At 39.1% G+C, this 26,399-nt stretch overlaps 1 protein-coding gene across 3 annotated transcripts in view; it reads right to left on the bottom strand.

Annotated features, from left to right (window-relative positions):
* Nucleotides 1-26,399, bottom strand: part of FSTL4 (follistatin like 4) — a 198,008-nt gene that overhangs the window by 11,320 nt on the left and 160,289 nt on the right. For 2 of the 3 annotated variants that reach the window (XM_015642031.1, XM_015642035.1), the window contains 5 exons: nt 16,499-16,619; nt 9,814-9,975; nt 8,660-8,794; nt 7,124-7,150; nt 1,851-1,969 (listed from right to left, as the gene is read on the bottom strand). In XM_015642031.1, coding sequence (XP_015497517.1) covers nt 1,851-1,969; nt 7,124-7,150; nt 8,660-8,794; nt 9,814-9,975; nt 16,499-16,619 — 564 coding nt within the window. The remainder of the gene's footprint in view (nt 1-1,850; nt 1,970-7,123; nt 7,151-8,659; nt 8,795-9,813; nt 9,976-16,498; nt 16,620-26,399) is intronic. The other variant, XM_033517683.1, reaches the window with a different exon arrangement.

Here is a 26,399-nt window from a genome sequence, read left to right as displayed (position 1 = left end):
ATAGAATAGAATAGAATAGAATAGAATAGAATAGAATAGAATAGAATAGAATAGAATAGAATAGAATAGAATAGAATAGAATAGAATAGAATAATCCAGAGTTGCAAGGGACCTGCACCATGTGCAACAATCAGGGATAGAAAGCTGTCACCTCTAAATAGCACAGCTCTGCTGGCTGAGTCTTGGTGGAGACCATGAGTAAAAGTTGAAGATTCAAGGCTCAATAACCTGTCTGCATTTTCCTTTCTATTCCTCCAGCCAGGCTGGGAATCTATGCTACAAGCTAGAAGATGATGCAAATGCTCAGGCTTGGGCTTCCAGCAGGCATTCATGCAGTCAGGCACCTGCCAGCCTCCAGTCTTTCTGCTACAGGGCTCAGCTGCAGCTGCTCCACCTGCTTTTGTGCCCTCTGATAGCAAATGAAGCAACCTTTCTTGTAGATCCACTCCTAAAGTTAGGCTGGTGTCACTGTCTATGTAGCAAACACTCAAGATAGTAAAAGGGAAAAGGGAGGAAAAAAAATGTGAATCCTCCCTAGATCAAGGGAAGGGTCCTTTGAAATCTGTAGGAATCCCTCAGAGCTGTCTCTGAAGAGCAGCCAAGTGATGTTAAAAATCCCTCTTATGCACACCAATGCGCTGACAACATTATTTCCTTAAGTGCCCTCTGTTTTGTTCTTTTCAATCTGTTTCTGCAGGACCACCTCTTCAATATTTACAGTTCTGCAGAAAAGAAACACAGGATTCTGTCTTTGTAAAGCTTAGGTGTGGCTTAATAGTATTAAGTCCATGGTAAGGACTAGCCTTGGGGTGAGCATCAGTCTGGACTTCTAAGGTATATTAAAATCTACTGTGACCCATAGCAGCAGAGCTTGACCCAGCCTGCAGGGCTCATGACAGTGATTCTCCCATTTGATTCCTCTCAAAACTGAAATCAAGGCTGACCCTTTTTTTCAGAAGAGCCACATTCTTTAGTCACATTTTCAACTTCCCCTTTGAAAAATTAGAAAGTAAGTAAAGGAGTGACTAAAAAAGCATTTCTGGATGTATTCCAACACCTTTTGTTTTTTTTTTAGAACTGTCAGTTTCATGAAGATATGCCTGATGTATGTTCCTGTGCAGGAGTACATAACACGGGTCACTGAGAACACTGACCTCACAGAGCCTCCAGGCATGTGTTACCCACTGGCCATATTGACCTCCACTGCCTACAAAAGACAGTGCTTGACATTCCTGATACCTGAAAACATTTGTCTTGTGATTTCCTAAAGCAAAGGTTAGGTAAATTCACTGCTGACAGAAAAGTGCCAACAGCAAACATTAACAGTGGAGTCTCCTTTTCAGTAGCAGAAGATGCAGAGGGCCTCCATAGCACAGCTATTTTCTGAGCATTTTTATTTGCCTCCCTGCTGCAGTTTAACATGGCAATCCACTTCCAAAGAGCAGAAAGTAGCCCAAAGTAGCTCACTTTGCCTCTGGAGCCATCAGTGAAAGGAGCACCAGTGAATGATGTGCACCATCTCTCTGCTATCGAATTTTGTACCTTCCCTAAAGCTCAGTTAAAAATCTGGGGCATGGATAAGTAAACAGATTAAAAGGACAAATGAAAATCTTTGCTTATTTGGTAACTAGCCAAATTCAGCGTGTCAGTAAATCCTCCATGTCATCCTTAGAACTTACGTGGATCTTCACAATTTTCAAGAGAAGATGCTACACCTCAGGGATGCTGCATGAAGACCACCAAGCCCCAACACCCCTGTGGCAAACAGGTCCTTTAGAAATAACAACCTTTGAAGAGATTAAGAGAAAGTTTCCCAGCTATGAGCTGTAGCTGCTGGTTTTAGGACTTACATAACTTGTGAAAATCCTCTCTTCAGGCCTGATACGTCTCTGGATTTCACATTCATTTGGCTGAAGGACTGTGATCCCATCATCAGAAAAGACATAGAACATATTCCCAACACTCAGGCCTTAAAGGGGGGATAAAGAAGAAGGAGTTGGGTTTTTTTTTTTTTTTGGTATGTATCCATAACTGTTAGGACTTTTTAAAAGAACTCATCCTCCTCTCCCAACAAACAAAATCTGCCTTACATAAAAGTTGATCATTTGGATGCAGTTGGAGCATTCACAGAGTCAAATTTCATGTCACAACAAGGGCTTCAAGGTGTGAAGAGGTACAAACACATTCAAAAATGCATTGCCTTGGTGGCAGTGGTTGTACCCAAATAATTATACCTGGGTCTTCTAAATAGGTACCAAAGCAGGATTTGATCCCAAGAAGCCTCTCTGTTGCACTGCTACTCCTCTCAGATAATGAATTTGTTTTTTGTCTTTATAAACAGCTTGACAATAATTTGAGAACTGAAAGGAAAGCTTTTGTTAAAGTGAAGGTCATCCTGTTACAGGTAACTTGACCTCTGGTAACTGTAATGTTAAATGGAAGTGTTTAGCATCTGTACCATGAATGAATAAAGATTTCTCTATTTTCTTAAACTATCTGAAAGAATTATCTACAGCCACCAAAATAAATACATTTTTGAAATCTTGCAAACTGTAATTCACAAATGTGGAGTAGTTTAGCATTGCATTAGCACTCATTTACCCAACCAGGGCATTCCAGATTTGGAAAACTGGCTGATTGTCATTGCTTTGCCATTAGGAGATTGTGTTTTATCACTTCTGTCATGCTAAATGGAATTGCAGTGATAAGATACAGTGTTCAGAATCCTTTCATACACTCTAGTTTCAAAGATTCAATCATTCCATTTTTTCACACCACCACCAGTAAGTGTTTGCAATGACCACTCTCACCCCTAGCAAGTGTTGATAGTGTACTTTATCTGCCAACAATATGGTGATGCTATAATTTGTATCTTCTAATTAATTCCATTTTTCCCTTGGAGAAATAAAGTCCTCATTCTATGTCTCTGAACAGTGTTCAGTGTTAAAAATTCCCTTTGCTGGTCCTGTGGTGGCAGCTCTAAATACTGCTCACAGAGATAGAATTTTTTCACATTCCTTAACTGTTTGCAGGACAGAATCATCACAGGAAATTTGACAGTAAAAATACAGATAATTTGGACAAATATATTTTTGGAAAATTTTATAAAACACATTGTATTTAGTAAGGCTAGAAGGGGTTTTTTTTGTTGCTAATCCCCCTTCTTTTGATGCCAAATAAATAGGTTCTGAGTGCAATGTGTCAGCCTGTGGTGTCTGCTGTACTGACACAGCTGAGTCTCTGAACACAGCACAAAAATCCCCCAGTCAGGACATCAGGTTGCTGCAAGAATTGTGATCCTCAAATGTGATTCCACAAAATAGGATCATGCATGTAGGAAAAAAGCTAACAAAGCTCCAATGAGAGTTATTTAATGGACTAGGGGTTATTTTTTTCCCAAGTATATTGGTAAAACATGTAAATCAGGCACTTTGGACCAAAATCTGCACTCCCAGCATCCACACAACTCCCACCTGCTTTGGTGGGATTTGATGAACACATCAGAGGGCAGAATATGACCCTGGCCTGGAATGAGTGCCGATATTTCATGGGTAAAGGATTTTAATCCTAACAAGTGAAAACAGGCAGGCAATCAATTATGACTACTGTGAAGATGCTTATTAATATTTTCATGCACAAGAATAGAGTGATTTTGTCTGATGATCCTATTACAATGAGGGTGTATTTAAGAAGTAAGACCTTAATTACCCACAAAAATACTTTGATTAAAAGTTTTACCCCAACAGGTTTAGAGTCTGAGACTTGGCCAAGTTCTGCTACTTATTTTACACTAAAATAAGTCCAACTTTTTCTGCAGACTGATTAAAATATACTACAAATTCCTGAAAGCATTTGGTTACTCTCCTTTTTAAAAAGTTTGTCAGTTTAAATTAAACAGATTTTCCCCCAGAGATTGATTTTCACACTGATATTTAGACAAAGCAGGATTTTACTAGACAAACTAGGTGTTTTATTGTGACTTATGAAACATTTGCCAAATCTTGGTTGGGGGGCATCCTAAAGAATCTCATGGACATCAGTAAAACAGATTCAATTTTTGATTTTTCTAATGCAACTCCTTGGTGCAGAGAATTGGAAATTGTTTCAGTACAGAGGTGGGCAATGAGGTATTCTGTGTTTTTTATAGTAGCAAGGCATGTACTAAATTGGAAACTGGGACTAGACTGGAAATTGGGGACTTAGGAGGAGGATGAGGAGGATTTGGTTTTTTTTTCCTTTTGAATTGAGGATGTTTCAGGTTAGATGACACAACTAGTTCAAAACCTAAAGGCATTATGAAAGGCAACACACCTCACCTGTACAGCAAAAAAACCCAAGTATAAAAAAAGCCCATTAAGAATGGGGAAGATTTCCTAAATGTAAGTTCTTATTTGATCCACTCCAGATGAAGTTGGCTTTAACAAAAAAACTTCAGGAGGACACTTGATATCAACAAGATCTTATGTGAGAAATTCAGTGTCTCCATTAGTGTATATTTATGCATTCCTTCCTTTGAGATCAAAGGGTAAATTTTTCAGCATGGAAGACTCTCCTCTGATCTTATACTTAAATAATTTTCCTCAACTTAATCTAAATACTTTGAAATATTTTAGAACTTAAATTTGGTAATGAAAAGGCTTCCAGCTTTTTAAATGCATACACAACTGCTGCTTCCCTGCTGGCAAAAAAATGCTCCTTTTCCCCAGGTATTAAGTAAGCAATGTTTGATACAGAATTGAACACTGTCATGAAAACAAACCTCTGTTTTACATTTGGGCTACTCATAGTTTTCTCTGGACAAAATTAAAACCTGTTTGTACATTGAGTAAATACTGCATGTGCTTCCAGCCCCAGGTTTAACTGGCTGGTTGACAACGTGCACTTATTTCTTGAGGTGTTGCTTGTGTGTGGTCTGAAAGTTTTTAAGAACAAACTGTCAGACTGACTTTTAAAATTACCAAATACTTGTGTTAAAAGTTTGACTTCCAGCAAAAGTTTGTCCTACACTATATTTTGTTTAGCCATTTTCCCAAGGTTTTAATTATTCCAGACCTTGTGGGGATGAAGTTGTGATCATTTTAAAGGAGCTCAAATCTACCAATGCATTTGTTAATATTGCTACTTGCACATAGTAAGGAATTGAAAGGAATTGAAAGACTGTATTAAAATGTAAAACCAAAAATACCATTCCTGTCCTCTGGCTTTCTCTGTGCCAAGATTTCACATGCTGAAGCATATTCTAGAATGAATGTGCCCATCAAATGCTACAGAGCAACACAAGGGAGGTAATAAATCTGCTTTACAGATACTGAATTGTTTAGGAACATCAATAGCAAATCTGCTTTACTGGTTTGCCTCAACATTGCTTATACTTTTATTTAAAATGTGCAAGATTGATAAGCAGTAAGTCCATTTATTTAGCAAAATTATAATAAGACTTTCTGCAACCAACTTCTCAGCTGTTCTTTAAATATTACTCTAATTCTACATCTGGCAGGATTATCCAACTGCTTTCTTTAAAAAGGAATATAAGGGACACTGTATACAAACAGCCATGGAGCATTGTGCAGATGATGCTGGACTGATGAGATGCATTAGAGATTTCATTTCCAAGCAGAAGGGAAACAGCAATTCTTAGTGTCCACAATACCATCTGCAGGAATGTCAGCAGAGAAGACTCCTCACAGCCCTGCACCAGAAACCAGCAGGTGGGGTATTTAGGGAGAAGGGAGGAGCTCTCCTAGGTGACTGTGCCACCTCTCTGACCTACAACAAGCTGCATTTGGCATTGGTTGGGACTTCAGAAATAGTGTATTTGTTGTATGTGTCTGTGGCTAACAGTGGCACTGACAGTGTGCACCAGCTGTTTTCCCACCTGTTCAGGATGCTCTGGTCACCAGGCCTTGGCACCTTCCTCCTGTCCCTCAAATCCATTGTCTAAGCCCAAGCTACCCAGAAAGTTTCATGCCTCAGATGAAAACCCAGCTGTTGTTTTGGGGTCCTGGAGGTGCTACTTAGCCTTTGCACCCTCCACAAGCAGACTGAGCCTGAAGCCCTTCTTGGAGGAGCAGCATGAGGGACTTTGGGTGTTTGCAGGGGGCAGGGGGACATGGCTGAGGGCAGTTTTCACTACACAGCAACCTTTCTCACACAGCTTGAAGGACACCAAGGTCTCAGCTGCCTCATAAGCAGTTGGCAGATGTAAGAACTGGTTTACATCTACACTTCAACCTCAGAACCTTCCTCCAGTGAGTGGATGTCCTGCTCACAGCCCTCCAGGAGCCCAAGGTCACAGGGTCCCCTCCACACACCTGGGCTCCACACCTACAGAGTCAAAACCTGTGTGAGAGCCCCTTGGGATGGTGCATGATGCTCCTTACTGAGTATTTTGGAAATTATGACAGCACAAGCATATACAAAATGAGGTGATTTTAAGTGCCTCCATCGTATCTTTGAGTCAATTAGCTACTCAGGATGGGGCTTTTTCTACTTTGGCTTCCAAGATTCACAGTTGTTGACCTTGTGAAGGGCACATTGTAAGTTTGATCAAACTAGAGCTCTTAACTGCCAATTAAAACAAGGAGAGATGGGGCAACCTTTACCCTGCATTGATTCAAAGGATAGAGGGAAGAAAACCTGTGGTGGTTTGGATTCTTGTTTTGCCTACCAGTCAAGAACACAATTTGTTGCTCACCTAGAAAACATCAATACATTCTACTGAAAAGGAAGAGCTTGAATTACTTGCTTAAAAATGCAGTATATTGAATTTATGCCTTAGTTGTTCAATTATGGTAATTTGGGAGTACTTCTGACACTTGTGTGATTGCTAATGCAGCTTGAGAATCTCAGGCTACTCACATTTCTGGCAGTATATATAAAATTCATGTTTTTATATATTTTATGGTCATCTATTATTTCATAGTGGGAAAAGCAAGAAGTTATAGGTACAAGAGGGATATCTCTTATTTGAATAATTTAGCTTTTAAAAGTCTGGTCTGTACTTAATCTGGTGACTATGAAAGTTGATAGGGTTAGTGGCAAGTCAGTGAAGAATGGCCCATCATGGAATTATTAAAGCAGACAAGCACATTATCACTATGACAAAAGAACTTTACTGCAGTACCTTCCTCTCGCCACAGTATGTTTGCAACTGCAGCATCAGAATATTGGGAAAGCCAGAAAATAATCAGGAAAAGAAAAAAAACAACAAAACAATGTCAAAACTTTCATTGTAGCAAGTTAACTGAATAAATATTCATGTTTACATGAACTGTTCAATTGGTGAAAATTTTGTAACATTCATTCAAATAAAATACCAGGAAAGACAGAGAGTTCTAAATACATTTGCTCCTTCTAGAGACAATTCAGAAACTTTGACATGGGAAAAATCCTTCCTGAAATGAAAGCAGCTGTGCAAAGATCAATGATCTACTAAAGAGAAGCTATTACCTTCAAATGCAGCTGGAGGTATGGTACAGCCTGTGATTTTCTGTGCAGGTTCAATAAGGAAACACAACACAGAATTATAGAATCATTAAGGTTGGAAAAAACCTCTAAGATCATTGAGTCCAACCATTAACCCAGCACTGCCAGGTCCACCAGCATCTTTCAGAAGAAACCTGGCATCTACAGCAGCTACACCCCTTGGCTGCGTTGTTTCTTGGAATTTCATGCAACTGCACTCTTTCAGGATTCACATAAGCTTTGAAAATGTACCTGCATTTGAATTTCTGCTCCAGATAGATCCAATTATTTCTCAACATACTGCAATTTCCCTTGCTCAAGTATTCAAGGGAAAACGACCAATATTAACAAGAATACATAAATCTAGTTAATGAGGACTAGAATATATTTTCCAAAGATTCTCCTTGAAAGCCCATATTTATGGGTTACTTTGTTTTCAATTCTTGCTCTGTATTAGCAGCCAGAAAAGCAGCAAAAATCCCATTTGCACCTAGACTTTAAGTATCACATAAACCCAGGTAATCTCCCAGGCAGTTAAGATGGCAGAACTAGGAATGATCAAGCCTCTGGGAGCTTTTCTACTGGGACAGCTGATCAGCTCCATTGGCAATTCTGTTTTGGGGTCAGTGTGGTCAAGATAACACTGCTGCACTCCGATGGGAAATGTGGGAAGAGTAGCTGGCAGAATATTTGTCTTTGAGGAGAAGATAATTTCACACTGAGGGAAACCTATTTTGCCAGTCAGTGATATGAAAACAGGTAAAAATAAATAATTTAATCACAACATTTTTCAGACATCTAAACATTCCAGAATTTTGACTGGTAAATGGCTTGAAAAGAAGTCTTGTATGGAAATCAATGAGATTTATAGAATTTGACAAAATATTACATTTTGGATCCCCTGATATCTGAAACTATTGCCAATTTGTTACTCCAATAAAGCTGTTACCCATCACACACCCAGTATTCTTCTGGAACATGAAAAATTCCATCTTCCTCAACAACATTTTACTTTCTCTGCATGATTCCTACCCCAAAAAGTGTCCAACCGTCTGGTCAAAGTGCATTCAGAATTGTCATTATTTTAAGTAAGATCCAACTTACTGCCTGCAATAGCCTGAACTATTAAATTACATGTATACCATCACATCTGAACACTATTTAAAGAAATAAATACATGGAAAATCGAGCTTACGAGTCTTTCTCGCTGAATCTTCGATGAAAAGGGAAGATATGTCCTCGTCCACTCCCACCTCATTTTTAGCAATGCAGGTGTAGGCACCAGTGTCTTCATACCGAACACTACTGATATGAAGCTCACTTCCATTTGCTGTAAGAGAGACACTCATAAACAGTGCTCCTCATGCTGCTAATTGCTTTCCCTGACTTAATTGTCTTCTGTCACCACAGTTGACTGGTGATGGCTCAACAGGGTGGCTCCACCCCACTGTGTTTCTCCCTGTTTAATTAGAGGTTTTTGGGGATTCTCATGGGAGCTGATGTCTTGCTCCTTTCCATCAGGACATACACACTTCACACCAGAAAAGAACAAAGAAAAATCCCAAGGCAAACTATAAATTACATTTCATTTATTTCTTCTTTTTGTTAGAAAAATGCTTTGGCTTTAGTGAAGAAAAATGAATTTCAATTTTGCAAACTGTCTTTCATCAGATCACCAAAAATTTTGGTTTAAAGGGGTCTCTTTAGTTCTTCCTACCATTTTGCTTTCTGCAGTGGGATCATAGCCTAAAACCTTTGGAACATGTTGAGGCATCATATGTGTCATGCAGTGATATCAGTGCTACCAACACAGGCTGAAGGCTACAATCCACCAAAGCCAATCTGGGACATGTGTTGAGGACGGGGTTAACATTTTTACACAGAAAATTGCAAATAAATGTTTGCCTTTTGCTATGCCTGTTGTACCCTCATTCCAACAGGGACACAGAGGAATTAAAAGCCCAATTCTTTCAGCAGAGCCGAGTGGGAGACTGATTCTCAGCTGACTTGCATCCAGTGTGGCCTTAGATGTAAACAAATAATTTAATGAAATTATTTTCAAATAATTTAATGCATTTCTTTTCTGCTGTGCTGTACACAAGAAGCAAGGCAGTGAAGAAACAGGCAGGCTGTCTTTGAACAGAATGTAATTACCACTTATATCAATCAATAGCGAATTTCCCAGGAAATTCACAGGAGAAAGAGATAAAAAGAAAGAACAGGGGTTCTATAACACGATTTTCAACAACTGTGGCTTAGCAAAGTACAAGAACTTCTGATTTAAAGTGCAAAATAATCCTCCTTAATCCCTGTCTACAATACTTTAATTAATCAAAACTCTGTTCTTACCGAGGAGCGATAGCTGTTTGGATAGTTTTGGCATGATATCAATGCCGTTCTTTAGCCAGGTAATTCGGGGATTAGGGATGCCTTCAGCGTGACATTTCAGGCTCGCTGACACGCCCGGCTCCTGCGCCTGTGTTTCGGGGTAGACGCGGATCACTGGAGGCACTGCGGGAAACAAGGAATTGGGCACTTGAGACACCGCGCTGGGGCTCCAGAGCCGCTGCTGCTCCAGCCCCACCAGGGGCTCTGAGCTCAGAACCAGGGAGTTCTTGGTGTGGCTGTCAGTGCAAGCTACAAGAATGATTTCTCTACAGCTTGCCTCTGGGGGCAGAAAATAGAAAATAATACTTTTCCAAGCACTGGCATGTGAGAGAAGCCGAGGATGCCCCATCCCTGAAAATGTTCAAGGCTGGATGGGGCTTGAAGTAAACTGATCTGGTGGAATGTGGCCCTGGCCACGGCAGGGGGCTGGAATGAGATGGTGTCTAAGGTCCTTTCCATCCCAAACCAGTCTATGATCCTATGATTCTATAACAGAAAAGAGTAAACACATATACCAATGCCAGGGAGCAATCCTGTGATCCAGTTCTGTATTTAGACTGTTCTTGCTTTCACTGAACGACTAACTGAACTTAATAGCTGGATTAAAACCTAATGTGGGTACTCACATATTTAAAAATCAATGTATAAGTTTCAGATCTTCACTGAATCTAAGAGGAAATTTGGAATTTTGCCTACAAGAAATAACTTAATATTCAGTATTTAATTGAATAACCATAGGAAGTATGTATTCACTAGCTCTTATTCTGAATAAATAAAGTGCTAATCAATTACTTCTTTTCACTGAGTTTTTCAAAACATGACTTACCTTGTTTCATGAAGGCACTCCTGAACTATTTAATATACTCCATTGGCAGAACTAGTAATTATATTACAATTTCAGAGATGTTAATCGATTTTCAATCATCCTTCCTTCACTGCTCAAACCAACAAGGTTTAATACCACTCATTAACTATTTCTTAACAATTTACTCACACATTTAAAAAAAAAATTGCAATATTGCATCATCAGTGAAAGATACCAGTGAAACTCTTTCACCTTGAGGGAAAAATAAAAAGAAAAGTGAGGATGTGTCATACTGTGGCTGATGGTATTTGTGTTTCTCAATGAAGCACTCAACTTTTCTATCAGATTAGGAGATTTTGGGATTCATGATCTAGCTGCTGAAAGCTGTACAGTTTTGTAAAACCATGGCCAGACTCCAGTGTGGATGTGGTATGTGGGAGGCCCAGCTTCTTCCCCAAGGAAAATGAATAGCTGCTACTGGCACTGGTGAAAGACAGGAAAATTTGTGGGTTGTGTTTGGCTTTTTTTTAAAGAAAGCCTGAATGAGTTAACAATAAACTTCTGGAAATCAGTGGCTTAAGGTATCTAACTCACTGCTCAGTTTTTATATAGTACTCATTAGGCACCATGATTATCAAAATTAAATTGCCTTAATAATTATATTATCTAATTATAATAGAATAAAATGAAATCTGTGTTTGCAACTATGTGTCTACGTATCCATGTGGGGATAGTTTAAATAAATACATTCACTAACATATACTTCCCACCTTTCTTTATCTATTTTTTTATGTGCCTTACCAGAGATATATTTCACTTCTGTCTTCTGCACCTACTGCCAAGAGTTAACCAGGGCTGAGTTGTCAGCTTGGAAGGAAATCAGCCACGACAGAAAGCCCTCAAGTCTACTTGGGTTTTACAGCTTTAAAAGAGAGAGATTGTTGAAGTGTAATCTGAGAGAAAATGCCTACAGCCAACTGCAGAGGAAAAGAAAAATAGGGACACTAGCAAAGGAATGGCTTTGAACTCCTCCTCTGCACTGGACCTGTGGGTTTAGTTTCCTGTCTTCTATTTCCTTCACTTGAGAAGAAAAGGTGTTTCAAGGCACAGGGCAGTGAAGGAAATATCATTCAAGAACTTTTTAATTAGGGGGTTACCAAAAAGACAAGACTTGTTTTATTGTGTTTCCAATTTCTAAGTAAAAGCATTTACAAGCATTTTCTCTTCCCTCCTCCCCATTACTGTCAGGTTTGTAGCTCCTCCTGACTTCAGGAGGTGTCAGATCAAGGGCAAGGAAAGCCAGGGAAGGGACCTGCTGCCAGAGATGCTGGTGGCTGGTAGAGCCACCCCTGTTTTATTTAGGAGTCAGTGCCCCAGCAATCCAGCAGAATAAGGCTGAGAGTTTAGAGCTCCTAATTTCATTAGTACCTTAGAAAATTAACTTAAATTTCTCTGAGTCAGTGTCTCCAGGGATGACAGGATAAAGGTAATTTTTGTATCCTTTGACAGAATTTTATGAAGGTCCCGCACTCAATGCTTGTATTACCTGTGATCTGCTTGCTCTAGTAACATTTTTTTAATGAAATGATTTAGTGAGGGAAGTCCATTGAAAGCCTGCATGATTTATTTAGACTCATAGCTGAAAGACAGTGTGCCTCCTACAAATGCAGAGGAAAAAGATTTACAATATTCAAGAAGGTCTGATTTTCAAATCCTGTGAAATCAATTGACTTGGCTGAGATCTCACATGGTCAAAGGCACCAGAGAAATTTTACTCCAAGTCAAGTGTCTTCTTACCTGCCAGCTCTCAGAGACAGAGCCCATCCCAGTCATCACCTATTTAATACTCTTAAAACCATTCTGGGTTCTTATTTCCTTATTATTGTTTGCTTTAGGCTTTCCTGCTCACCTGGGCACTGTATCAGTGCTTCTGAGGATGGCCACAGCCATCAGCTCCCCAGAATGGCACCCCTTCACCAAAGAGACTGTACTTCCATCTCTCACGTTTTTCCCTCACACCTTGATAGTCTGCACATGAATAATCCACCTATTTTACTTGCAGGGCTGAAAACACAATATTTATACTGCCAAATGTACCCCACAGGTCCTAGACACTGATTCAATGGTCTGCAGGAAAATCAACTTAAAATTATAGCAAGGTGTCGTTTCAAGAGTGATTAATAAGGAAACTGTTTGTTTTCACCTACAAAAATATGTGCTTCATCTCTATACCTGCTCTCATCATTCTCCTTCTCCTTCTATTTTTAAACTTTTTATTTCTTCTCCCTTGTCTTACATAATCCACTGCACAAGTAAATTATTGCATGCAAATGCCTTGTGATAACAGCAAACTCTAGAATATATTTTTATTGTCCTTGCTACAAATTAATACATTCCAGGTAAGCACATTAAACTTGCAAAGATTTCAGTTCCAGACTTTGGGATATATGGATTACCTTTTGCTTTTTCCCTTGGTGAATACATATCATTGCTAACCATTACTGTGTCTGCAGCCAAGGGCAATATAAAAATGCCATTAAGCAAAGCAGGAAAAAAGAGGCATTGGAACAGGCATGAGATTGGGTAGATTGCCTACTACTGCATGCTGAATATCACCTCACTTGTGAGCAGAACAATTCATTACTAGAAAACAGCTCAGGTGATAAAGCACATGATGTGCACAGATGGTGGCACCAAGGCCCAAAGACATCCATTGCTGCTGTAGGAGCTCCACACTCCAGGGTATAGCAATAATTAAAAGATTAATCATTTACTCAAGGTGTTTTACTCTTTCCATTTATGATTTGAAAGGAGTTTGCAGCGTTCCATGTTTTCTCCTGAAAAGCCACATTAATGAAACATCTGTGTTCATAACATCTTGCTTACCAGAAAATTTGTCCTATTGGACCCTTATAATTGGGCTGAGGATCAAATGGCTTTTTAAAAACTGTTTTCAAGGAATACAATATACTGATTAATGCTGATGTTTTCCTGAGAGCAAGAAAAATTATGCCCTACACTCAGCAGTCTCTTGATTTTCCAACTATCAATTTCCATAGTTGATTACTATATTATCAGATTCTTTATCCTCAGGACCTCTTTTTTTCCTCTTGAAAGTGTTGAATTGCTTCCTCTCCACAGCTAGTATATACTGTACAAATTTCCCAAGCAATATCCATATGTGGAAGAGAACATATAATTTTCCTACTGTTCTTGGCTTCTCCAAGATACCTATCAAAGATTCCAGAACACAAGATGAACTTTTTATTCTTAAGCAGTTTAAACATTGCTTTCAGCAATTTCTTTTCCTCTGAAGATCTTAAGGGCAAGCTGTATAAATACACTGGCTTAAATTTTATTAGTAACTGTGAATCCTAAGACTGATGAGCTCAACCAAACATCTCACATCAAACAGGCTGCATTTCACGTGTGCTTCATGCTTCTTACCCAGATGTGAGCCAGCAGATTGGGGCATTCACCTGGTGATCTTCACATTTTCTGTCTAAGAGGATTCTCATCTCTGCTTGTCAAAATAAACATCTGGATCTACCCATGTTGTGTGGGGTATCCAGAACCAGCAGAACAAAGGGAAACACTGAATAGCATTCAGCAGTTGAGCTGTAGTAGAGCTCCAAAACACAGGAACAATTGATGTCAAAATTGGGCTGCAAGCTTTCTATTTAAGCTAGTATTTCCTTATTTTCTGTATTGCCTAATCAATGCAAGAACCTAGTGTTATGTTCCAAAAAGAGGCAAAGAAAGAAAATAGTTAAAGGGAATTTATTATGTTGGATAAAAGCAGAGGAAGTGAGCACATGTATCTAGGATCAGATTCTTTTGTGAGCTGGACAGTGGGAACAGTGAGACAGGGCCCAGGTGGTATGGCAAAGGACTCAAGGATGCTGGAAGAGTTTACTGCAGCTCTGAAAACACTGAGTTAACTGAAAAACAGTCTAAAAATCAGAACTTGCCTGTACAGACACAGTAGGCTTGGGAATAAACCCTTTTACTTCCAGTTGGTTCTTCTTTCTCTATTCTCTCCCAACAGACACTAGGGAGGAGTGAAACTAAAAATTCGGATGATTTTAATGAAATAAAAAGCCCCCATGTTTTTCATGTTGAAAGTAAATCAGTGTCTCCCTAGAGGAGACAGGCAAGCAGATACACCCAAGTTCTGGCTGATTTGGCTCTGTCACATTCTCTTACTGTTTTAGTCCAACACAGGAAAGCAACATAAACCCTCCCGTGCCGAAGATGGAGTTTTTAGTTTGATACAGAGAGACAGAGACAAGTCCCAGTGCTGAACAGAGCCCATCAACTACACTTCGATTCTCAGCATCTTCACTCAATTCAGTTTGGCTCAGTTTCTTCCCTCTACTCCTGTCAAGAAAAATTCCTCAATTTGTCCTTTAAGTCACTAAAAACCGAGGTTTCCCTGTGAAGGGCTCTGCCTTGGGAACCCTCCGATGTATTTGAAGGCAAACAACGTTGTCCTGCCATCAGGGCTGTCACCCCTGCATCAGCTGCTGGAGCAAACTGTGACACAGGCAGAAAAGGAAGGAATTTAGTTATGTGGGCAGCCACATCAAAAATTGCAAAAACCCAGCTTTGCAAAGCCTAATGGCTCACATGGGAATATCAGAGGCTGTGAGACGGAGATTTCTAGACCCTGCAATGTTTTCTAGCAAGCCTAAGTTTATAGCAGAATGCAAGGCATTTTATTCTGTATTTAGTGACCATATAGCACATTAAAAATCCCACATAGATAGTGTTTTTTGTCTAATAGCATTTTTCTTGTGGTAAGAAAACCCCCACACAGCTATGGTATGAAACTTCCATTTAAAATGTGATCTTTCAATAACAAGTTAAATCTACATGGGAAGTGTGAGTATGGAACAGATCACTCCCTCCCCACACTCCATCCAGCTTTCCTCTCTACCCAGTAATAAAGTTACTGAATTTTCCTTAAAAATAAATACTTTCATACCAGGGTACATCCCATTTCATACCAGAATGTACCCATAGTGAGTAATGGGTGACCCTGTCCCCTGTTCTGGAGACACTGCTGGGCATCATCAGCACATGTAAAAATGGGTCTAAAGTTGGAAATTGCTGCTGTGGAGGTGGATATTCCCTGGGCTGGTCCCTTGATGAAATGCTGGCTTAATCTAATGTAATTTTAAACTAAATCTGATGGAGTGAGTTTGAGGTCAAGAGATAAATAGTGAGCACCTGAATATAAGTTCCACCAGGCACAGATGTCATCCAGGGGATGGAGGTGAATGAGAATGATGGAATACGGACAGTGGGATTCTCTCACCTGTAAAATGGTTTGCCTTCATTTTGCAATCCAGTGAGCCAGGGTAAATAGCCCTCAGCAAACCAAGCTCAGTATAACCAGGTAATAACCTGGATATATAGCTGGGAGTTAGCTGGTTTTGGAAACACTGCTGTATTTATTTAAATATCCTGAGCTATTTCATGCAACAGAAATGATTTTCTGGAAGAAGAAATTATTGAGGCAATTCTGTTGACAAAAGTAGTAATTACTTTAAGAGATGCTTCGAAACACTGCTCTTACCTCTATGGAGATGTGACTGACAGAGCTTGTTTTACAGTGAAGATATGTCCTGAAGCCCAGGTAATTATATACATTCCCCCTTGATACTTTTATTGTTGACTGCTTGTGTGACAGCACCAGTGAGGGAACCCTAAGCTGTGTTTGCTCTTGTGCACAGATAATTTGGGCTGTGGCTTTACACATCTCTGTGTGAATGAGGTTAACACACAACTTTTCTTAGAGAACATTTTCATGGAATGTCATATATGCTATTTACTAACCATTCACCTGAAGGATATGGGTCTGATACAGCTCTTCATAGCCGTAGGCATGACAGGTGTAATTGCCCATGTGAATAGTTGTTACCTTGGTGATGTAGAGGGAATCATCTTCTCCAAAATCCTGAATGGAACAAAAGACAGGAAAGGTGCCTTATTATTTAGTAACAATATTTTAAACACTGTATGAATGGAGACAACCTGTTCAGAGGTTTTGACAGCAATGCAGCCTGGGGACACCGCTTGAATTTTGAACAGTAGGCTATGAAGTTCATAAATCAACATGCAGGGAGAAAATGAGCAGTGATTTAAGAGCAATGTAAAGTGACCCATCTGAGAATATGAACTTTGGTGCTTGTTGCTAACAAGGTGCTCTTTGCACATAAAAAAGCTGGCCATTTCCAGCTGTTTAATTTATAGGGGAATTTAATATCTACCTGTAAACCTCAGATGCATGAAATGCTAATATTTGGGTGGGTTAAGGTTTCCTTTATCTGTGCTGGCTCCTAGAAAATGCCCTGCAGCCTTGAGACTTGATGAAAAAGAACTGAAGGTCTTTGTCACTTATCTCACACAATATCCTAGGAAGGAAGAAGACAAAAAGCCTTTTCTCAAACATACCTGCTTAGATCTGTAACTGCTTAACAAGTATCTTTCTCCATCCCCTTCATCCTCCTAGCTCTGCTCTTGCATTGTTTCAATTTTTGATTACAGATGGGAAGGATTGACTTAGTAGACATATTTTTGGCACTTGAGTATGTTGTACAAACACCCTGCTTAGGAATTCATTTAAATTCATTATTTATTTACCAAATTATAACTAAGAGAACCACACCACTGATGGCTACATGAAGCAGCTTCTCTTGTTCCTCCACAAACCTTCAGACTTTCTGCAGCTTCAGAGTGTGTTTCTATGCAAACTGAAGTGAATACATTTAATAACAGTTCATGAGCTGAAAGAATGATTTTAGTGTGATCATCTCCACGTGTGAAATATGCTAAATTTAACTCTTTGAGTAATTTCACTGCAATATTATGGGAAAATTCAACTTTGAGGCAGGGTGGCACAAACCCAATACAACAAGGTGCATGCTGGAGAGTGGTTCTGCTTATGAAAACACAAGGACTTGTTTTTAAAGGTCCAATGTGCAGCTGGAAACCAGCCTGCAGCCCAGGGTCCTCCGTTCTGGGAGGTCCTGCCTGCTGCCACCCTTGCCTCTGAGACATACAGCAGTGTGTGTGGTGAGGAGATGGCAGCTCATTGCCTCCTCTGCCAAGACAGAACCCACCATGGGGGTCAGATTAAACAGGAACATCACTTTGATCTTCTGGCTTGGGGTGAAGAACTTTGGTCCTGATTTCTTTGTGCTGGAGGAAGATGGGAATCCACACACAGAAGTTCTGATGCTGCTCCTTCCCTGCTGCATCCATGGCAGCTCCAGTGCTACAAGGAACCATCAACATCCTCCTGCTGCTGCCAGCCCCTGCCCAGCGCTCAGAGATTACAAGCAGGAGTTGTTTGATCAGTGGATAGACTGATTTCTAAACCCAAACCTTTTGGGGCTCTTTATATCTCACATTTCCTGCCTCTTCAGGGTGCCTGTGCTTTTCAGTTGTAATCTTCCTTTCCAGACACCACACTTTGAACATTTTTTGAAGGAAGCTGTGATTCTGCAGCAGACATGCAATGCCAGCTGGCACCCTTCAAGAGAAGTACAAAGCAGCCTCTGCCTCTTGCAGTATGGATTGATCTGGCACTACTTCTGTCAGCTCGTGAATATTTCCCAAAATCTTCTTTCTGGCACTAAGAAGCATCTTCATGCCTCACCTCTCAGTGGCAGGTCAGTTCTTGCAGAAGGGAGAGAATTTTGATAGCTTGCCTTGTTTTTAGACATGTTTTAAGGCAGATTGAAAGCAAGCACTGAGAAATAAGGAGTTTACTGGCAAGATGCAACCCTTCCCAAAGCATGGACTTTCCACTGAGAGCACGCAGACATATCCACCATCATAACCTGGCTCCACTGGCTGTGCTGCTTCAGTGGGCAAATGTATGAACAATTATAAAGAATCAATCCATAGATGATGTGAAATCCATTATCTATAATCAAAAGCATCTCAGATATAATTGTCATCTTGGTGTCAGGCATCTACACTATGTGAAAAGCTGGTTAAGTTATCCAATACATTATTACAAATATCTTTTCAAAAATGCCCATTCCAAGTATTTGCCTGTTCTTTGGTCAGTTAGACCTTTCCTGACAGAAAGCAAAGATGCATGAGTAACTGCTAATAGAAAAGACAGCAACCCTGTTCAAATGGTATTTGCATTTGCATGAGATACAGAAAATACTTGCACTGGGGGGAACTTAATAACAGTTTTTGTAAGTTAAAATAAACTGAATTTGAGTTTAGATCAATAAAAGCAGGATGGCTACTTTGATGGATTGATTCATATGGAGTTGTGGAAAAAACAGGACAATGTAATCTTCCCTATTTAAGTATATTACTTCCTTTAAAATATCACATAAAAATATTCTGAATGCTTGGTGTGTGCTCTGTAATTGCTTTTTCAAGGATAATCCGTTTTTTTTCCAATGCATACAAATATAATATTTAATTGACATAAGCAAAATTAATTAATTAATTAATAATTAATAATTAATAATTAATAATTAATAATTAATATAAGCAAAACCCCTTGCACAAACAGGTGCAACACTATAGTATCATTAACTTCCTTTCCAAATCTGTTTTTTTCTTGAAAAGAAGGGCTTATATTGGTAATAGCACAGTTTGTGACTTTTAAAATCTATTTTCTGACTTCTAGTGCTTAAAGAAAGTTATCAGAGACAATTCAGGTTACCACCATATCACCATGTCAGGCACAGAGGGGAATTATCAACCCTGTATTAGAACCTGCACACACAGTAAGTTCATATATAACTACAACATTATTAAGAAATAAAAGTGTTTATGTGTGGGAAGGAAAAAGTGATTGTGGCATTAAATGTTTAATACTGAACCTTTTGGTGCTACAAAAAGAAGACTGAATTCTCCAACAAATTAATGACTTTCTGTGTGTTTATTGCAGCTCATGGTTTCTCCTAGTGTTTCCCTGCAGATATAGTTAGTACATTAGGATTTCACTGCTACATTTTATATCTATGGATGCATTCTTATGCACTTTCTTTGTGTATTTCATAAGGGTGTATTTAGAAGTGCTGCAAAAACCCAAGCCCTGGAGCATTAAGAAATGATGAGTCTTTGATTCCTTAATAGCCTCTGACTTCACATCTTGCAGTCAGGAGTGCTGAGCTGGAGCTGGAAGCTGTGAGATGTATTTGGGATGTGTCCCTACCCCCTCCATACTGCATGGACTGGGAGCATGAGGAGCTGCTCAGCTGCTCACAGGCCACTGTCCTGTGCTAACAGGGTGTGAGAGAGCACTGACAGCTGCTGAGCTCCTGCTCAGGTTTGCTGGGATGTGGATGGGGTGGGCAGAGGGAATGGGAATAATTTACAATGGGAAAAAGCAGACAAAATATTTTCAAATATTTTGACTTAGTTCAGATGGCTTTTGCTTGTTAAGCCAGTTCTCCAAGTCACCACAAGCCTGAAAGCATTCAGAGCAGAACAAAAACATCTATAAAACTGATCCAATATAATTCTTCCTTCCCCAGATCCCAGCTTTAAAACTGAGTATTTCAGGGCTGTCTGGGAGGCTCAGCAAGTGCAGGGAGCTGTTATTGCCCTGCCTGACCCCAGTAATGTCCCACAGTGAATTGAAAAGACATTTAAATGTATCATCCCATGAACAAGCAGTCAGTAGAAAGACAAAAAAAAAGTAAGTTCTGAGACATTGTTTTCTTCATTTACCATGGAAGGTGAATTATGAAATCCTGGAAAGGTTTTGGTTGGAAAGGACCTGTAAGCTGACATGGTCCCCTGCCACAGGTAAGGCCACCTTTCACCAGACCTGGTTGCTCCAAGCCCCATCCAACCCAGCCTTGAACACTTCCTAGGATGGGGTGTCTCTGGAATGGATGTGGGTGCTCAAGGATGGGGTATCTCACCATTCTCTTGTGAAGAGGAAGAAAGAGAAGTGATGAAAGCAGAGAGAGTACCCATCTAACCCCACAGAATAATAAGCCCCACTTCAAAGCAGCCAGGTAAGGGTAGGGTGTTCATCACCTCTACATTATAAATTTCATTATAAAGCAATTCTTAAAAAAAAAATTATAAAGCTATACTTATAATTTCTCATAATTGATAAGGTCAACTAGTGGCAGCTGATAAATTGACTTCTCTAGCAGTATCACCTCTGTAGTACCACCTTTTTTCTCCCTTTTTCAAATAAAAAGTTCTCTGTCCTTCATGAGCTTCTTTCATGACTTGCATTTACCCTTCAACCAAAGGACTGATTAAATGACCTTAGAATATGTTTTAACTTTTCAAGATTAAAAAAATGTGCTACCCTGCATTTTACATTGATAACAGCTTGGTAATCTATAAAATATTAAAAAAAAAAAAAAGTTGCTTTAAAAAAATAACAAAGCAGATCCTAGAAAATGGATATATATCTTTTTTTTGGTATAGTATTTCCTTTCCTTTCCATCACTACTGATTACCCAAGGCATTGGTCTCTCCAAACACAAGATTTTTCATATTTATTTATCCCATTCCCATTCTAATACATTCCCTGGTCATGCACTCTGCTGCCATTCAGAGACACTGCACTCAGAGATGTGTAAAACATTGCATATTCCTTGTAAATCTTGTTCACATTCTGTCTCAAGTGAATTCCAACCTGTGATTGTAACAGCACAAATCTCCTGCTCTGACACCCAGGAAGGAGCTGGCAAAGAGGAGCCACATTAACCCTGGATGCTGAGCTGGCTCTGATGCCACAGGGTGCAGGGCACTGCCACCCACCCTTTGCCTGTTCCAGATGCATTTTCATGAAGCTTTCCAACCTGTCTTGGGGTTGTTCCAACATATAAAACCTTTGAATTTTTTGTCTGAGTTTCTTGGTTTTCAGGAAGTTTGAGAAGGAATGAGCACAGACACTTGTTATTTTTTAGGTTAACTTCCAGTTGCTTGAGAAAAAACCTCAAACTTGACTTTGAACCATAAACAGGAAGAAGAAACAGAAAAGCCAATCCCAGTGACATGAAGCCAGAGATGCCCCCACATCCCCAGCTCTCAGGGAGGGCACACTGGCAGTCACCCCACACTATGGCAGCATGGGTTACACACTCCCTTGCTCGTGCCATTTAAACCCACACAGTGATTTTAAACCATCCAAGTTAGATATTGAATGTTCCTAATAAATACTAGGCGGGGGAGAGCCCTCAAGACAGTTGATACCCTCTCACCATGATAGTTTAAAAGTGTTCAGAGCAGAAATAATGGCAGAGGGAATGAAGTTCCCTGGTGGTTCTTCTCTTAGGAGATTTGCTTTCCAAATACTATTATTAGTCCTACCACTAATAATAATAATTCACTTCATTTTTAACCCCTTCAATTTCAGCCCTTTCCCAAGCCCAAGGAGGCTGGAGACCTTGTCCATGTGGTTTCAGTCCCTACTGACAAAATCAGTCCTGGCAAAGGGGCTTGCTGGTGTCACCAGTTTTCCACTGAAACCCCAGAATAGTTTGGGTTGGAAAGGACCTTAAGTCTCATCTTGCCCCACCTCCCTGCCATGGGCAGGGACAATTTCCAATAGATCAGATTGCTCCAAGCCCCATCCAGCTGGCATTAAACACTTCCAGATGAAGAAAAACACCATCCTGATGTCACAATCACCAGCAAAGCAACTAACATTAACTGGTTTACACTAAAAGAGCTTGCCTGATCCTCAGTGTCCTAGAAATCTCTCTCTGATAATGTTTACAGGATTTTAAAACAACATGTACCCAAGCATTTAACAAATTATTATTATGCAAAATCTGCAACAATAGCTATCACTTTGGAAATGATTTCTCCTCACTAACAAAATGTCTCTGATCTTTTTTTTACAATAGATTCATGACTGATTCATCTAAAAATAATAAAAACTGAATTAATCATGGGTCCTTAAATCACTTTCTTTGATGCTTTTAATAATTCATTTCTAGAGACAAGCTGAAAACTTACGCTTCATTAATATTATTTGTTCTTGGTTTTACACATCACTTTAGTCATTTACATGGAAAGAAATTCAGCCTTAAGCAAATGCCAGAATACTATTGCAAACACAGCCTGATGGGGCATTAATTTATCTTGTCTTGTTTTTCTGCTCAAAGAAAGTAACACAATGTAAGACTGCTGGTGAGTCAAAAAATTTTTTGCCTTGAAAATATGGAAATTAACTTTTTAGATTGTTGTGTAATTATAATACAACTAAAAAATGGCTGAGTTTTACATCCTGAGAAGCTCAGCAATAACATGACAAAGAAAATGAATAGTAGGCACATTCCTCTAAAAATTCAAGTGGATACAATTTCTGTAATCTTCATTATGACAAAATGTGAGACTATATATTCAGAATATACTGTCAGTAGTAATTTTGCACTTTATCTCTGTTTTAGAGCCTGCAAATTCCTTAAGAAACTATAAGGAATTTTGTAAACTTTGAATTGAGAGAGAAAAAACTTGGTTCTAAATATGCAACCTTTTGTTACTTGCTCCCATCACTGCAGTATCTAGGATGGCCCAGGGTTTGATAATTTTAATGGCCCAAATTCTATTAGCAGGGAACTAATGGGGTTATTCATACATGACCTTTTTATTATTCAATAGTGAATCTACATTTAAAACATCAACATAAATACATTGTCTTCATACAGACTATTTTAATGAGAAAACTAATCCCAGTGACTTGCTCTTTAAAGGTTGGCTGTTTGCTTTGGGTTTCAAATATTATACATGGAAAATATTATACATTTTCATGAATATACATGAAATATGTATCAAGACAGGTAGGCACAGCTCTTGTAAGGGCCGTGAGATGTACATGGAGGTGATTTCTCAGGTGGATGGAGAATATGAATAATCAAGGCTGTGGTCTGGAACTCCTTGCTTGTCTCTGGATGGGATGTTTTGAGAGAACAAGGTGCCACCCTACCTGACATCAGCAGAAATTAAGAACTCTGTATTTACATAATTTGTTATGTAATGCCTATTTTTGAACTAATGATCCAACGCCAGTATGAGTTAAAGTGTACAGATTAAAACAAAATGACTAATGGAAGACACTAATGAGCTTAGGCTATAGCTACCTGCATTACACTTGGTAACTCAACAAATTCTTATCTATCTCTACACCTTATTTTTTTCTTATGGTAATCTTTTTCACCATGCTTCTGAAGGAGCAACTTATATTTATAAATTTTATCAATTTACACATATTTCTCTGGAGATAATGTCAAGTCATGTGAAACAATACCCTATAAATATTATATGCATTTGACTCCATGAGGAGTTTATTTTATTTTCAAATTGAGGAATGCTTTCATAATCACATACTTGAGAAAACATATCACCTGCTCCTAGGAGGTAGAAGTATATTATTTTGAATCATGACACATTTTAACCACTTCACTTTTGTAGTCAGGAATCAATTTATAGCTATAACAATTTCATCAGTTTCAGCTACATTACAGTTATTTTCTGGATGATAAAAGTGTATATGACTTTATTAAAGCGGAACTGCAAAGGGACTTCTAATGGATAAATAATATGGATGGGTAATTTATGGAGAAATAATATTTTTATGCTAAAAGCAATCTTAAATGTTTGCTGTTTAATTACATGTACCATTAGGATGGCTCTTTTGCAATAGCTATGTGACAACTCATTAACAGAGCTCCCACAGACAGCACATGACAAATTAGTACTAGTTGCTTATGAAAGCTTCTGATTAAGAGAGCAATGAAAAATTATAAATATTTTGTTGCCAATCAAGACATCACATAAAAGTGATTTAACTAATGCAGTTAAACTAGGCTTTATAGTAATCTTCAATCTTTCAGTTCTGTGCAAATTTAGGATTATCTAGGTTTTTGTTGCCTGTCTTTGTCCCTCCCAGTATTACCCTGGGACACTGGTCACCTTCTGAGATCACATTTGTCATGAATCTGGAGAAAGTAAAGTAACAAAGGACACTTCAACAGTGCCTTTCCTCTGCTGCTCTCACACCTAGCTGGCAGGATCCTGTTTTTTTCAGACGATTCTAATTTCATTTGATTTCTCGAATTAGCATTTAGAAGAGAAGGAGTTTAATTGGAATATAATACCAGGATTTTTCCAAGTGTGTGACTATCCTGTAGGTCTGTATGTGATTAGAAATGTGCCAAGAGCAGGGAGAATTTTCTTGAAGTTAAAAAGGTACAATTAATCTCCTGTTGCACTTCCAATTAGCCAAATTGCCAACCTTATTGTGAAAAGCAGAAATGCAATCGAGTTTCTGCTTGAGGCGTACTAAAGGAAAACTGAAGTAATTTAATTAACTGGCTTCAAGTACATTAAGAAGCACACTGCCTTTACTTTCTGCTGTCAATGCCTTTAAATAGATTATTGTTTAATGTGAGTCTCTGTACCCACGTAAAGCTGAAGCTTTGAACTGTCTGCTGTCATCCCCTGACCTGAGCTATTAGAAAGAAAAGACCATGATGATTAGAGGGATGGAGCATCTCTGCTATAAGGAAAGGCTGAGAGAATTGGGATTCTTCAGCCTGGAAAACAAAAGGATTAAGGGTGACCTAATTGTGTACTTCCAGTACCTGAAGGGAACCTACAAGAAAGCTGGAAAGGGACTTTTAAACAAGGGCATGTAGTGACAGGACAATGGAGAATGGATGAAAAGATTGGATATTGGGGAAAATATCCTCCCTGTGACGGTGGTGAGGCACTGACACATGACTCCCATAAAAGCTGTAGATGCCCTGTTCCTGGAAGTGTCCAAGGACAGGCTGGAAGTTTTTTGCAACCTGGTCTAGAGGAAGGTGTCCCTGGCCATGGCAGGGTCGTTTGAACAAGATGAGCTTCAAAGTCCCTTCCAACCCAAACAATTCTGTGGTTCTATGATAAATAAAAGGCTGCATTTAGCAGCTGAAGAACTGCTCCTGCTGCCACCATCACACATGCAGGTGCTCATCCTCAGTGGCCAGAGAGTAGACATGTGTGAGCTGAAGCATCCTACGTAACACCCACCATGGAAGAGGGAAAATAAAAAATGGCAATCCCCAAAACGTGTCTCCTCAAACAATCAGACCAGAATACAGACAGCAGTGTATACACAGAACATAAAAAAAAATTAAACAGTGTAATTAAAGATTAAAAAGTTGTGGAGGTGTTCATTAGACTAGAAAAGTTGATGTTCCCTTTTTTCTTCTCAAGACGTGTTGTATGACAAGGTGATAGGAGGTCATAAACTGATATGTGACACATTAAAATTGAAGCATAAACTGTTTTTTCTCCTTGTAAGAATATCAGACTGCTCTTCTGATATAGTTTTTCAGTGATATACTAGTTGAAACAGATCAAAAAGTCATGTTTTCCTGATGTATTACACTCCACGGGAGTGTTGAATCATTCAGGAACCAGTCAGCTCATGTGCAAGGACATAACTCTGCCTCTTAACACAGAATCATCAATGAGAAACAGAATTACTTATAATCAAACCAGAAATCCACTTGGGCCAGTGCTGAATTATGTGAGGAACTGGCATTTCAGTCTGAAAATGTATTCAACATTCTGTTTAAAATAGTAGGATTTGCAAATTAACCCTCAGAGCCAAGTGCCATCAGTGCTTCAATAATGTGTTTTCTACTCAGATTCCTGGACTGTCATTTTGTGTCCAGTTCACACAGAAACTTTAATTCTTTAAGATTAATGTAGTCATAATCAAAATTTCATAAATGTA

This window comes from Parus major, chromosome 13 (assembly GCF_001522545.3).
Source record: "Parus major isolate Abel chromosome 13, Parus_major1.1, whole genome shotgun sequence".
Classification (NCBI taxonomy): Eukaryota; Metazoa; Chordata; class Aves; order Passeriformes; family Paridae; genus Parus; species Parus major.
This window is presented reverse-complemented; position numbering and strand designations above follow the sequence as displayed.